Consider the following 16829-nt stretch of genomic DNA (forward strand, 5'->3'; position numbering starts at 1 on the left):
AACTAAGAGGATTATGTAAATATAAAATAATTTTTTTTAAAAAAATATAAGTTCCGGGTACCTGTTCCGTGGGTACCCTATATGTTGGAATTGGAACCGGAACTTGTTTTTACAGGTCCTTAAATTATTATCCGGACTTTATCCTATTTTCAATTGAAATTACTCGGACCCTATCAATATAGATAGGTTTTAACCGAATTCGGGTATACTCGATATTCATGTACGCCCCTAATTTTAATGCATGCACGCCATGAAACAACATTATATATGATACCTTCCGGTGCATATATATCATGAGTCACCACTATGGAAGAGTGTAGGAGCCATGGATGTAGAGCAACTTATCATAATTCAAAATAGCAATACATAAATCCGACGCTAGATTTTGGGTAAATTGCACTGGTGATTCAAAAAGTTTTACAAATATTTCAATATGGTACAAAAAGTTTTTTTTGTTACTTAATGGTACAAAATGTTTCAAAGTTGTTTCAGTATAGTACAAACCGTAATCTCGCCATTAACGTTGTTAAATCGTCCTTTACAAGACTGTAAATTTTGCACTATTATGTAACTTACGTAAAACATTTTGTACCATTATATAACGTCCCACAAAAACCGGTTTTGCACCATCAGCGTCGGTTTGACGGCGTCAATGGCGAGATGACGGTTTGTACTATACTGAAATAACTTTGAAACATTTTGTACCATCAAGAAGCAAAAACAACTTTTTGTACCATATTGAAACATTTGTAAAACTTTTTGGATCACCAGTGTAATTTACCCTTCTTTTATATATCACGATACGTACTCAAGTTATCCAAGAGTAAATGATGTTCAAGAGCAAACCTGCCCGACTTAATTACCCACAAGAAGTTTGGCAATGGTCGACAGCTATTTGAATCTGGCTATTCAAAGACCACTGAAAATAGAAATTTAACTTATATATATATATAATCAAAAGGAATAGGGTTTGTGAAGTTATCGTGAAAGAGGGGATAATTGATGGATTGATTTCAAAATATAACTTAATTTAACTTTACTTTTATCTCAATTTAACAATACAATCATTACTTTTTTTAATCTTTTTCTACACATTATTTCTCATACATTTTCTTAACTATTATTTAAATTAATTTTTTAATATTAATTTCTCTCAACGATTCAACACTTTTTTCTTCTCAATTTCAATATTTATTTATTAATTTAACAACACAATCATTACCTTTTTATCTTCTTCAAATTCTCTCATATACTTTTTCCAACTACTTTTGTGTTGATTTCCTCAAATCAAATTAAATTAAATTAAATTTCGTTACCAAACGCAATGTAAGCCTGTAAGGATTTCTTAGAAAGAAAATCTATATTTATATTATACTTATAATGGTTGCTTCTTCATTGCATATTTTTTGTTTTTCACACCATACGTAACTAATTTGGGCCCTTAGATTCCCCTCAGTCTAATCTAGACCATTCATTTTTATAAGTTTTAAAATTTCAAAAACACCCTTGAAAGATCACGATCTAGTCCCTTTGTTATAATGAGGATGACATCATTGGCATTCTCGAGACTGATGAGGTCAAGGGTATGAAGCCCCTGAATGATAGAGTTCTGATCAAGGTATGCAATCCAGGATGCTAGAGTTCCATGAAACCATGGCCTTAAACATAGTAGATTGCAGCTATGTTGTACTATGGTCGTTTAAAGATTTGATTTCGACATCGTAAACTTTGGCGGTGAAGGAGAAGACTGCGGGATTCTTGTTGTTGACAAAAGCAACCAAGGGGAAACCTCCCTTTGGCACCACTGACATTTGTACCATTTATATATATCATCGAGAAATTGTTTATATAATTGTATTGACCATCTTATTGGCAACCTGCGGTTTCCAAAAGCATCTGTTTAAGGCTTGATGCAGTTCAACTTCTCACAAAATCATTTGATCACTCAAATCTATACCGAGGAATTTATCATGTTGCCCTGCCTATTGCATGTACTGGTGCTTGTTGTGTTAGAATAGTTTCTAGCTAGAGGGCAAAGGATGATTTGACAGGGCGAATCCTATGAACGATGTATGAAATCGATAAGTCAGTAAAAGATAAGAATTCGACAATCCAATAACTGGTGGTTACAGATCATGTTTGCAGAAGTTTCATGTGTTCTCTCATTGATGGGATGGCGACACATTTGCATGTTAGGTGATCGCAGTCAGGCTAGGCCCCCTTGATGAGTAGGTGAAGAGGAAGCTATTGTCAATCTCTCCAGGGAACACTGTGATGTATTCTAAGTATGCTGGAAATGAGTTCAAGGGAACTAATGGTTATGACTACATCGCCCTGGGAGCTTCTGATGTAATGGCAATGCTCTCGCAGCATGGCGTGCTCGCTCCTGGTTTAGTCTCCTTGATGTCGAGATGTGTTTGTATTGGGTATTAGCAGTGGATTATCTCTGGGCAAGGCCAAAAGGTTGCTTTGCATTTTGATGGTCTGTGTGTTAACGAATGAACGTGTTCTTGGTAACCGAAATTGGACAAAGGTCTTTGATTTCCATAAGAATGGAAACAATGGTGCGGTAATGCATGTTTATCCATACCCAGTTTTGTTGGCACTTTTCAACAACTTATGGACTAGTTGGAGACTTTGAGGGACATAAAATTACCGACTTCATTAAAATTTAATTAAATCAAATTTATGAACCGATTCATTTAGAAGTACGATTCAATTAATGTACTCGGTTCGACTAGTGGTTCATGGTCGATAATGTGGCACTTCCTCATTGGTCCATGCGCGATGGATAATTTGTAACATTATTGAAGGTTTGTGGGATGAAAATTGGAAAGTAAATAATGAAAATACTTTAAAAAAAGAATGTAAAATGGATGGTCCATATTAAATAAGGGGATCTAAGGGTTCGTATTGATTTTGCATACACCGTAGAATTTGAAACTTATAATAAAAAAAATGTGGCACTTCCTCATTGGTCCATCCTTTCCTCTTTTGATGTAATCAATTGTATATGTACACGTTTGAGTATCAATGAAATTCAAGCTTTTCAGCTCAGCAATTATCACAAGTGTTTTCGCACGCATACGGCTAGCAATGGTGCCCCCTCGGCTTTCACAATTGCAGTCTCCCCCTTTCAATTCCTATTGTGCCTTGTCGCCACAAAAGTCAACCGCTTGGTCGCTTGCATTCCTTGCCCGATATATATCGCTTCTATATCTCAGCATAAAAAACACTTTCTAATATTTTCAATTTTTCTAATCTGCCTCGCCCCGGTGCTGCTCTCCCTCGCTCAGGCAGCCGCTGGTGATGAGTCCTTTCCTCACCCGTTGCTTCGTAGCATGCCCCGTTCACGCGCTTCACAGCCAATGTCTGCACGCCGGTTAAATGCCACATCGTTTTGGTCATGTGGATTGTTTATTAATTTTTCTGACATAGTTTAAGCCACGTAGGACGCCATATCACAATTTCATCGCAGCAACTCGACAGTTGGGCATTTTGATGGACAAAATCAAACTTTGCATATCATATTGATAGCAGTTTTTCTTTTTTTTTTTGCGCATCAAATTGACAGCAAAAAACAATTTCATGCATCAAAATAATAATTTTCTCATGAGTTTTTCTACTACACTCATTGCTCTTTGAATAAGAAAACACCACTAAAGTGAATTTGTTCAAGCAGTTCGACAGCTTGTTCCCCTTAAACAATGTCTGGAATTTGAGTTTTGCAGGTGGAAAAAAATTAACGCTGTGAGAGCTTTACCTCTTAATAGGCCGACTCAGATCGAATTGGATTAGTCGGGGTCAATGGGCTTTCAAATATCAGTGTACACGTTAAATAAAAAAAAATACTGCCAAGGCTCTTTGATATGTACGTGAATGTATAAATGGCACGCATCGTCCCGAGCCAAACGTATATTTTTTTTCGGGACTCCGTGAACTGCCAGGGACATATGGGGTGGGTAATAATGCCAAATGCGATCCGATGATTTCATGGGATTTCAAACCTGAAATCGGATGAATACATGAGCTACCCCTTAACCATTAGTTCAAGTCCCTTTCAGTTACGAACCAAAAGCACTTCTTTAAGCAGTTTCTTCTCCTCCTTGTAATCCTCATTGTTTCATGATGTTTGATCCATCGATAAATATCTACTCGAGTGTGAATAACACAAGTTATGGCTGTTGCTTGCACTAAATCGACCGTCGACTCATTAAATTGTTTTTTGGTGTAGTCAAATCATACTCAATTACAAGCATCGTGAATTATAATAATGAAAGAGAAATACAAATTAGAGGGTGTAACGCAGTGGTTTACGTTTTCATCTGTTAATTTAGAGATAACTTGTTCAATATTTAGCGGAATTATATGTGTATCCTCTTATTAATTATTAGAATTTCTCTTATATTAATTTAGACTTTTAGCTTTCCTTATAAAAAAATATTGGATTATTCCCAAAAATATGTACATGTGTTTCAATAGAATAGAAAATAAAGAAATCTAATTCGACTTTCGAATGTCAACTTTCACATGGAAGATAAAAAAAAAAATTGTCCCCCACTCATGATGTGAGAGATTCATCGTCACGAAGAAATCGACAAAAACAACCTTCTCTGCAGTGGCTGACATATGCATACGCACTCTATGAGGACACAACACCAAGTACAAATGTGCCAAATATTTCATAATAATACATCGGAAACACGTATATAAATCACTGAGTTGTAACGAGTTAGTGAACTGCGCTCTGTATTGATATTGATAGATATTAGATATTCTACACGAATTTAAAACTAATTGGATGATCATAACCAAGTTGATGTTCGAAAGAGAATTATTACATCGGCCAATACAATATATATATATATATATATTGATTGAGGACATCCTAAGATCCAACACTTACACATAAGCAACAAAACAAGACTGTTTATATAGAGAGGAGAAAACTGGTTGTTAAACTTGGGAACGCTCTAGCTGGACATCCCTGGCCTTGGAGTAGACTTGGAGGTGGTCTGTGACGATAGACATGTCGATGTTCTCATGGTGGTAGGACTTGCAGACGAAGTAAATGACAGTCAATGCGACGAGACCGATGAGGGTCCCGAGCGCAAGCACAAACCAAAAGATGACCCCGGCCACCTGAGTGCCACACTCTTGATTACTACCCCGACTGCCACGGTGAACTCGAACCCGAACTGGACCAGCCCAAAGCACAGACCGAGCAATAGTAAGAAGAAGAAGACGCTCCACAGCTTGCCCCTCAGCAGGGCCTTGCTCTTAGACATTGCCTTCCTACCGTAGACATGCTCGAGGACAGACACTACAAATGCCAACTCTCCCACAATTGTTAAGTAGACGATGCCCACAAAATAGGCAATTACTAGGATGACTGCGAGGACAGTTGCAACTACGTGACCAAATAGAAAACACAGGCAGAAGAGCGCTACAAAAATTAAGTTGTAGACGACGATAAGGAGGAAGAGCCATAAGAATGTGACTATGAGCCTCATCCAAGCTCTTGGCACGACCCTCATGACCTTCTTGAACGGGACATCGATGGAGTTGTAGATGCATGCAACGGTGTAGATAACAGCTGACGTAGCGAAGAGGGACAAGATGAGGACGATGGTGAAGTAGACGAACTTTATGGCTAAGATAATCGCCCAACCGTATTTCTTGTGGGAGAGGGCTTCGTACTCGCCATTTTTCTCGTCATAATTGATGAGCTGACCGTGGTCGTTGGTCTTGATGTTGTTCTCGAGGACGAGCTGGGTGACCTTCGAGTGGGCAAGGAAGAAGACGCAGAGAGGGAGGATCAGGGCAAGCGTGATCTGGGCGAAGAGCTTCTTCCGGGCGGAGATCACCTGGAATGACTCCCCGAACATTCCGCATGCACCGAGGAACTTGAGCCTCTCCGGTCCTCCCTCCATCAAACTCTAGTTGCGCTCTACACCTTGATAATGTACTACTGCTTCTTCTTCTTCTTCTTCTTCTTCTTCTTCTTCTATCGTACCGATAATTCGCAGAGCGCGCGGGTTATAAAAGAGTGGACCTTGGTGATGAGAACATATTGATAGGAGTGACTGAGAGCCACATATTTGTGGAATCTCCATGCTGAATTGGAAGTGTCTTGATCAAAAGGAAATAATTCCTCGTTGGACCACTTTCATCAAAAAGAAATAATATCATGCAATGTGAGGTCTGTGCTGGCAGATTGCCATATTTCCAAAAGTATGGGTGAACTATCGTTTTTACAAATCGAGGATCAATTGAGAAGTAAGTAAGCTATGGTTGTGTAAAAGATTTAAGCATAAACCACGCGAAGTAGTACATCAATATAAGCTATGGTTGACCCCTTGTTTTCTGATAGGATGCATGGAGCCAAGGCATGAACTCATAAGTACATGACCCCTTGTTTTGTGATAGGATGCATGGAGCCAATGTACATAATGAGTAATATAACAATGAGTAATAATTAGTACTATAATGTACACGCCAAACGCAAAGTGTAATATACAAATCTTTAAGCTTAACGTCCACGTTTTCTTTATATATTTTTTTTGCCCCTTTTCTTTTGCTAGCTTTTGCTTTTGCTTTCTAATGCAAATCCATTTTCGTTAAGAAAAAAAGAAAAAAAGAAAAAAGAAAATCTAAAGGAAATGGAATTGTCTCTAGTATCTCTGTCTTGTCGAGTCTTGAAGAGATACGAGAACACCGGGATAGTATATATTCCATCCCATAACAAATATATGACCAACGTGCATTCATTCAACAATTTTGATATTTATTCCTTTTAAATAAGATCATTGATTCAAGAGTTTTGATATTTATTATTTTTAAGTAAGGTCTTGAGTTCAAACTGTGAGAGTTTTATACGCCGACCTGATTCGATTGATTTAGTTGAAGGTCTATTAAACTTTTGAATATTTAGTTGCTCACCGATAAAATGAATATACATATGAATTATGATCATTAGTCCCAATTAATGAATTCAGTGCAGCTCATCGGCTTATTTGAAAATTAACACAAAGATATTTTAAGTGAATCGTTTGAATTTAACAAATAAATTGCCTGACATCAAATAATTTACTTATATTTTATATGGAAAATAACCTCATATAGCACAATTTTGACATTATTTTCACTTTCTAGCACGTTTTTAAAAGTTATTGCGCTTTAGCACGAATCATCATTTTATTCCAAAGTCTAGCACACCGCTAAATTCTGTCTAAAAAATTTAATGACGTCTTATAACGCCGTCAAACATTACTCCTCCAGGGTTCCACCGATTTCCTCCTCCCATGGCCCTCTCCAACTCCTTTCCTCGACAATCTTTGCCCCCGCCTCTTCTCCCCTCCTCGCAAGGAGTCTCCTTCTCATTATCTTTTCTTTCATTCGATTTCTCCATAGTGAAACCCTAGAAATCGAAGAGCAAGTTGATAGCATAAATCCCTTTTAGTTTCTCCGATTGAGAATATTCTCAATAGCTGGCGGTCCCCATTTTCTTTTTGTTTGATTGCAAGTTTGGTTTCATGTTTTTGTTTTTATCACTCTTGTTTTTGGGGCTACGTCTGCAGGCCTGATTGGCCCCCTCTCACTTCCTCTATCCTGCTCACAATCGTCCTGCGTTCCTTGGTTCACAATCGTCTGACACCATTCAATAGAGATTTAAGGATGTCTTGTTCATGGTTGTTCCAATTTTTGGAAATCACCGGTCAACTCAAATTCCAGCTGCCACGCAGATTCATGATACAAATATTCGAATTCATTGGCATCGATTCATATGAACAAGGGATTGCCAGATGATTTGTAAATTTATTTATTTTACCTAATTTGCATTTAAAAAGAAAATTGAATTATCAATACTAATTGAAAAAGAACACAGACTTGGATAACTGTCAAGATAAATATTGTTGTGGACGACTATCGCCATGGAAGCCCACAAAGAACATGCCTGATTGGCCTAAAAGATCGATTAAGCCATAATTCAGCAGAGTATATCCAATGTTTTCTTTGCAACCACAAAACATTAAATTATTCTTCAGCCGTACCAAGAAAAAGGAACCTTTTCCATATAATAATCTTACATTTTCATTTGGACCTTGGCATGGCAAATTCATGTGAAATTCGACAAGAGGCATTTTCCCTGGGGGCTTTCGCCCATCTGCAAAGAGCAAGCCATGGCATAGAATAACAGAACGTTTGCTTTTTCGGAAGACAAACTGCCAAAGAGACGGAGAGACAACCTCAGTATTTGCTTCCCATTCCATAGCTGAGGGGCAAAGATGTGGAAGAGAGTCTGGATTTCTTCGGCGACATTTGCATCGATAATTTTGGCCGTCGTGGCGCAGGCCAGCAGCATGGTGGTCAACAAGATGGCCATGTCGGGCGGGACCGACAATCGACAAATGAATTTCGAAACACCAACCCCACCAACCCGAACAAGAAACGACTACGACCGGAACCTACTTCCTCTCCCTCAATCGGAGAAACTATAAAGGATTTATCCTATAAATTTGCTCTTCGATTTCTAGGGTTTCATTGTGGAGAAATCGAAGGAAAGAAAAGATGATGAGAAGGAGACTCCTCTCGAGGAAGGGAGAGGAGGAAGCAACGGAGATTGCCGAGGAAAGGAGTTGGAGAGTGCCGCAGAAGGAGAAATCGATGAAACCTTGGAGGAGCTGGGAAGGCAGAGGCATGAAGGAGGAGGAGGAGGAAGAAGAAGAATAAGGACCCACCATTAGTAACGTTTGACGGTGTTATAAGACGTCGTTAAGTTTTATAGACGAAGTTTAACGGTGTACTAGATCAGGGAATAAAATAGTGATTCGTCATAGAGCATAAAAACTTTTAAAAACGTGCTATGAAGTAAAAATAAGGTCAAAACTGTGCTATATGTGACTATTTTCCTTATTTTATATAATTTCCTTCAATTAATTATAAGTAACTTATTTTCGTTTGATTACAAAGGGAGGCACATAAATTTATTACGATGAAATAGAAATCCTAATAGTTAATTAAGATGCATAGGTTGTCCTCAACGTGTATCGAATTTAGAATTTCTTGATTACTAAGAAAAAAACGTGCACCACTACACTACACTCTTTTTAATTAACTAAATTATTTGTAACGTTTGAAAAAAACGAACAGCTTTGTGCCATATTTTTGGTTTTTTTTTTGGGAAATATCATAATTGGTTGTATGATAGATGTATTATGTCCTCTTTTCAACCATTGTACAATCTTCTTAGATTAACGTAGGTGAAGTCTAATAAATTAAGTGATTAAAAATTAAACATTTAATTAGTTGTACAAAGAAATACATGAGACGAGTGAATGAATGATAATAATGAGAAGATATTTTGTGAAGGATAAATAGTATCAATAAATAATTAAATAATTTATTTCATTATCAAATATTATTGCTTAACACATTATATGATTTTTTTGCTTAATGATTAGCTTGTGTTTGGCTACAACTCTACTTCACCCCACTCAGATCTATTCTTCCCTAAATTTGATACAATAATATTTACTATTTTGTCTTTTTCTCCAATTTATTAATAATTTATCACTCATATTTTTTCCCAATAATTTTTATAATCATGTTTTAATAATAAATTATCTCTCTCTCTCTCTCTATATATATATATACACTCACACATTCATATATTTATCAACACTTATAATAATTATTATTTTTGTCTTTTCTTATTTCAAAAATAGAGTAGAGTAGACTACTTAATCATACTCTAAAACCAAACTCAATTTAACCTCATTTGTCATCTTGCTCTCTTTCCTCCTGGTAATATTCTCTTATAATTAATTTATAGCTAACTTTTAAGTATTTATTTGAATAAATTTAAACAAACCCATCCTTACACTATTTTGTATCTTCCAGGAAAAAAAATTGAATATTTACTGAAATGGGAATTCTTCTACTTTTATTTGAGCTTCAATCCTGCTGAGCCTGCATCCATATAGTAAGAAACAAATTATTTTGACGCAATTCAGCAGTGCAAATCAAGATGAATCTATTCATATGTCAGTATAGATTCAACTTTGTATAATATCATTTTGAATTCTTCCTCGGTTGACTTAAATATAAATGGTAAGTTCTATGACATGTGTAAAGGCTATGTCATTTAAGAAAGTATCGTTTTATCAAACAAGTCTTGTTGAGTGGCAAACAATTACAACTCCTATAAGGAGAATATAAGGTTGTAATCGAGAAAAAAAGAAAAGAAAAGAGAGAGTATAAGTTCGAGTCTCAAGAAATGTACTTGTTGAGAGGAATAATAACCTTTTACACTTGATCTTCCGAAATTGCGGGAGTGATGTCTCTCTTAATTTTTTCATAAAAAAGTATCATCCTCTCATTAGTAAGATTTCACATGTCTGTCAATGTTTTTCATATCCTTTTCTGAGACTCTCATCTTATAATAACAATAATAATAAAAAGTTATAGAGGTTTAAGAATGTATATCCATTTTCTTTTCCACTTTCTATTTTTTGGATTATAAAGGAGATTCATGAGTTTAATATAGAAAAATAATAATTGAAGTAATTAATCATATGTAATTATATTAACAAGATTTGAATCTAAAACTTCATGGTTACCCAAAGAGAGTGTAGCTCAGTAACGCATGCCTTCACTTGTTGACTTAAAGATCGCGGGTTCGATACCTCGTGGGACTACCCATTGGACCTCCTTTATAATAATAAAAAATTCATGGGGATCATGCGGTTATCAGGCAAAAGCATTCATTTCTCTTCCCCGCTTTCTTTTCTTTTCTTTTCCTTACAAATGCAAAACTTTTTTTTTCTTTTATGAGAAAGTGGAAAAGGGAACATATGATTATTTTTGCAATAGTTATTCAGTGAAATATGAGGACCTATTAGTGCACAACTTAAATAGTTTAGGGCAAGTTTGCTTTTGGAATGTTGTTACCTTCGTGATCTAGTTGACTATTGTTATATTACCATTGGCGATAGTTTGGAGTTGAGTTGGCCCCCCTGGGGACATAGTCCCTCTGTCCCCACGTCCAAAGGCTGGTGATTGCGGAGAAGTATTAAGGTTCTATAAGGAGTTTCTGACGTAGGGGATGAGGCCCAACAAGTTCAGATTCACTGGCCTCTTGACCATTTGCGTGAAGCTGAGAGAAGTAGGACTTACTAGACAGGTCCATGGCTAGGTTTTACTTCTTGGATACTCGTTGAATATTGTGCTTTTAAGCTCGATAGTTGATGCTTATACTAAATGCGGGGAGATGACAGATGCGAGAAGAGTGTTTGATGAGATGGAAGTTAAAGATGTCCTCGTGTGGACCACTTTGGTCTCAGGATACGCTAGGTCGGGCTATATAAACAGGGCAAGTGAGATATTTCACGAGATGCCTGTGAAGAACCCCATTTCCTGGATTGCTATGATTGCTGGGTACATGAGGAATGGTCTGAGCAACATAGCACTCAAGTTGTTTAGTAGGATGACGGCCCTTTGGATCCTTCTCGATCAGTTCACTTTCAGTAGGTGTCTCTGCGCTTATGCGAGGTTTGATGATCTGAAGCGTGGGAAGCAGATCCATGCCCACCTGATACGGACTAACTTCAGGGCTAATACGATAGTTGTGGGCTCCCTCGTCGACATGTACTCTAAATGCGGTAACTTGGGCTATGCTCAACTCATTTTTTACCGCGTGAATGATAAGAAAGAGGTCATTTTGTGGAATGCCGATGTTTTTCTTGGTCAATTCATAGACATGAGCATGTGCATTTGTTTCATTTACGCAAGTTTTGACATGACGGATTGGATCAAGCAGTGATCTAGAGGAAGTTTTTGCTGTTTGATTGAGTTAGACAGTTGGTACGTCCCGGTTCCTACAGGGTACCCGGAACCTATGGTATAATACAGGTTCCGGGTAGGTTCCGGTTCCAGGATTCAACAGAGTATGGTCTGGTTCCAAAATTTTGGAACTTGTAGGGTCCGGGTATCTTAAAAAATACAGGATATCTGGAACCGATCATCCCTAAGCAGAAGAGAGCAAACAAAGCGTAAGAGAGAGTGTGAGCGCGAGAAATATGGGTGAGTCTGAGAGAGTGTGCATTGTGTAATATTTTCCAGATTAATAAAAATAATTTGTTCGGCCCACCACGCCCAAACCAAAATTTACTAGATTAGTGTTCGGGAGAGTTCAATTATGGAGCACTTACAAGGTCAGCTATGTATAATGGATTTGGTGGATGCATGCATTATTATACTTATGAAGTGCACTGATCTGACGTTATAGGAATATTGCTAGCTTGTCATATTAATCATGAGTATATGAAAGGGAAAAAAAACGCTCATGATGAATTAAAGGAGACCTAATGAAGTTTATATATATTTTTGGCCTAGAATAAATTTTTAATTATGATCGGACCACTGATTACTTCACTTTTCTTATGTATGTGTTTACAAGACAATAATTTAATTATACCATGTACGCACAACTCACATACATCCTCTTCATGCAGGCACATGCATGCATGCCAAATGGTAAATGAATCATGGACGATGGGATTAATCGATCTGTTGGAATGATAAGGTAGTTTGAGGAGACTGGGCTTCGTTCGAATTGGTGGGTGCACGTGAAACCAGGCAGGACAATTCAATTAAGGTTATAAGCACAGCTAACACAGACAGGTTAATGAATTGAAGCAAAGCCTCCTTTTATTTATTTATTTTCTTTTTGGCCTCCTTTTATTTATTTGAAAATCGACAGAAATTAATCGGATCTCATCTATCCATCCATCCATCCATAAAACTAAAAGATTATGTAACTCTCCTGAGGATTATGTAGTGGACAAAACAAATAAGTAACTAAAGATTATGTAGCTATTTAGTAAAAACAAAAGATTATGTTTCTATCCTTAATAGATAAAGCAAATAAACTCTACTTAAGATTCTCTAAACTAAGAGGATTATATAAATATAAAATAATTTTTTTAAAAATATAAGTTCCGGGTACCTATTCTGTGGGTACCCTGTATGTTGAAATCGAAACTGGAACTTGTTTTTACAGGGTCCTTAAATTATTATCCGGACTTTATCCTATTTTCAATTGAAATTACTTGAACCATACCAATATAGATAGGTTTTAACCGAATTCGGGTATACTCGATATTCATGTACGCCCCTAATTTTAATGCATGCACGCCATGAAACAACATTATATATGATGAGTCACCACTATGGAAGAGTGTAGGAGCCATGGATGTAGAGAAACTTATCATAATTTAGAATAGCAATACATAAATTCGACGCTAGATTCTTTTATATATCACGATACGTACTCAAGATATCCAAGAGCAAATGATGTTCAAGAGCAAACCTGCCTGACCTAATTACCCACAAGAAGTTCGGCAATGGTCGATAACTATTTGAATTTGGGTATTCAAAGACCACCGAAAATAGAAATTTAACTTATATATATATATATATATAATCGAAATGAACAGGGTTTGTGAAGTTATCGTGAAAGAGGAGATAATTGATGGATGGATTTCAAATATAACTTAACTTAATTTAACTTAACTTTTATCTCAATTTAATAATACAATCATTACTTTTTTTATCCTTTTCTTCGCATTATTTCTTATATATTTTCTTATCTATTATTTAAATTAATTTTTTAATATTAAATTCTCTCAATGATTCAATAATTTTTCCTCAATTTCAACATTTATTTATCAATTCAACAACGCAATCATTATTTTTTATCTTCTTCAAATTCTCTCTGTCAGCACCCAATTTCGGTCCATCGGCTCCAAGGGGGTAAAATTGTCATTTTTCTATTATCACTCTTTTTTTTTTTAAAAAAAATAATAATAAAAAAATAAAAAATTAATTAATTAATTAATAATAATATATATATATATTTTTTTTTTTAAAAAAAAAAAAAAAAGGAAAGGAAAGAAAAGTCTCGGGCAGGGCCGGGCAAGGCCGGGCAGCATTGACCGGCTGCCCGTGACCCGCCGGCCCTAATTCAAAAAAAAAAAAAAAATTGTTCTGGGCAGTCCGGGTAGGCCGGGCAGCGGCAACCGGCTGCCCGCGATCTGGCCGGCCGCCCAGAATAGGAAATCGCGGATTTCGCGATTTCCTCCCCAAATCGGCTGAAATCTCGACCGAAAATTGCAATTAAAGGGGGGAAAACCTAATTCGGCGGGGACACAAAGGAACCCACAGAAAGAAATCGTAAGATTCCTCTCGGATTGGGGAAATTTGGCAAATCGTTGCCCGATCGGAATAACGCCGGAAAACGGTGAAATTGCCTTGATTCCGACCATCCCAGCCATCAGCGAAGCCCAGATCGGAGCCGGCCCGACCCAGGCGGTGCTCAGACCCCTCACCCGATCCTTTTCGCGTCGTCGTCGCGGCGTCCAACAGCCGGAACCGCCGCTCGCGGCCGATCGGCGCCGCCAGCACCACCTTCCTTCGGAGCTCCTCACTGACGGGCTTTGGCCCACTATTTCCTTGTTGCAGGTCCAGCCCGTCAGCCCGTCAGCCGCGGCCTAAAGCTTTCCGCGGCCCAAGCCCAGCCCGATCCTAAATCCAGCCCAACCCGATCCTAAATCCAGTCCAGCCCAAGATCTCTCCGGGCGGCTTCCTCCTTCGGATAGGCTGACCGATCCGATCCGACCCGACCCGTCCGTCCGACAATCTTCGCATATTACAGAAACGCCCCCAAACTTTTGGGTTAGGTAAAAATCTCAACTTAGCGGCATGTTTAGGGCTTTATATTAAATATCATGCTTACTTGAATGATGATGACATGAAATAATTGCTTGTTGTTTGCATAGATTATCAAAATTATACCGAATCCGATTATTCTAATTTTCTGATTTGTTCCATTCTAGTCCTGCAACGAATTTTCATTTTTTTCAATCCTGCCCAAATTCCCAAATCAATTTTAAACCAGTTCCATGGCATTTTCGATATTTCCATCACATCCCTAATTTTTTTCAGAATCAAATACTGCTCCAGAAAACTTTTACATTTGTTTCAATTCATTCCCTGGAGTATTTATTATTTTTTAAAATCAGCCCTAAATTTAAAAATTCATTTCAAACATACTCTGGGCTATTTCATTATTTCTAGCACATCCTCCGAATTTTTTAGAATTTAAAATCGCTCCGATAAACTTTTCGATTTGTTTCAATTTAGTCCCTGCAACATTTATTCATTTTTTTAAAAAAAAAAAAAAACCCTGAATTTCAAAAAAATTAATTTCAAATAACCCTAGCCCATTTTATACTTTCCCGGACATTCTCCAAATTTTATAGAATTTAGAAAAAAATCATTCTCCAAATTTTTTGATTTGTTTCAGTTTAGTCCTTGAAATTTTTTTTTTTTTCTGTTGCTTTATTAGTCCTTATTATTCTACGTTATGTTGTTCGATCTTATTGCAAATTTTTCGAGATAACTGGAAATTAGAGTTTATCAGGCGATCTATTATTGATCGTTTCGACGGCTCGAAATCCAAAAAAATAAAATAAAGCATTCAGCAGATTTTAATTAAACTTAATGATTTCACCAATCGGGTAAACGGGACGTTCATTTGACTAATTAATTCACTCGACCTTAATAATTTTGCATGAATTGGTAATTAATCGGAAATACGCGTCGATAAATTGCAAATACGTGTTGACGCCTTCTTTTCAAAATTCGCAAATTTCATACTAAAATCTGAGACTCGTGATCCGATGTGACATGGACGTCTGGGAAGAACTTGCATGTTTTGACTCGAGGCCTCCTAATTTTAGGTAACTCAAGTCGGGGTGTGGAAGTTCTTTTTTAGATCACTTCCGGATAGATTGACCGTTTCTTTGACTTTTTGGGGTTCTCGTATAACCCTAGAAGAATCAGGGAATCAGTCAGCGCCGGTCACAGGCCGAGGTGTCCCGCATTGCGTAGTCTTTCTCTTTTCAAAAATAAATTTTCTATACAAAGGCAAAAAGGCGTATTTACAATTTATTGTTATCTATGCATGATCTCGGGTAGTTAGATCGGGAATAACGGTTTAAGATACCAACATTTGACTTATTCGCATACTCGGCCTAATAGAAAACAGAATGGGAATAGCGGGCTAGGCACTAGGCTGTAGGATTCTCGTGTCAAAAATCCACATTCTATAATAACCTATCATAATCAAAGTGTCACGATACATAACATTTTAAAATCAACCCACACATTCGAGACTTGATCACGGACACACACAGTCTGTCAGGTCCGGTAAATGATGCTGAATGCTACATGCCATTTTCGTCTTGCTTTTTACTTGTTTTAGGGTAGGATTTGTATGCCAAGATTTCTCGGTTAATAATCAATTAATCCACGTAAATTTGGTGATAATAAAACCCCATTGATTGTTTATTTGAACTTACTTGTTACATCTTTTGCACTTGATTGTATTGCGGATCGAGCCCGATCCTTTAGGACTCGATTCACATTGGGTCCAACGCCCATAACCGACGATCATGGGTCCAATGCCCTTATACATCGAGAGCACACTTTAATTTCAATTTCAGTCTTTTCAAACTACACGGCGAGCACGAGTGGAATAATTACCGAAATGCGAACCGACCGGGATCCAATTGTTATAATTTGTATTTTATTTATTTGAGAGAACAATGTGAGGATTTATGTTGTATGTTTTATTAATGTAAGAATCCCGGTCGGAGAGCAGACGGTCGGAGTGTTTCTTCGAATTTACGGTGTCAAAACGCGTAAGATGAGCAGAACTTAATTAAGCGGTAATTAAATAAAAATGGCAAGCCTAGACAAGCTAG

General features: G+C 37.2%; 1 protein-coding gene across 1 annotated transcript; it reads right to left on the reverse strand.

Annotated features, from left to right (window-relative positions):
* Positions 1-2192: 2192 nt before the first annotated feature.
* LOC116190167 lies at positions 2193-5933 on the reverse strand. The gene is made up of 2 exons (XM_031519826.1): positions 5123-5933; positions 2193-2290 (listed from the first exon to the last, which is right to left on the reverse strand). The coding sequence occupies exons 1-2, from the start codon at positions 5931-5933 to the stop codon at positions 2193-2195; spliced, it is 909 nt and encodes a 302-aa protein (XP_031375686.1).
* Positions 5934-16829: the final 10896 nt, after the last annotated feature.

This window comes from Punica granatum, unplaced genomic scaffold (genome assembly GCF_007655135.1).
Source record: "Punica granatum isolate Tunisia-2019 unplaced genomic scaffold, ASM765513v2 Contig00339, whole genome shotgun sequence".
Lineage (NCBI taxonomy): Eukaryota > Viridiplantae > Streptophyta > Magnoliopsida > Myrtales > Lythraceae > Punica > Punica granatum.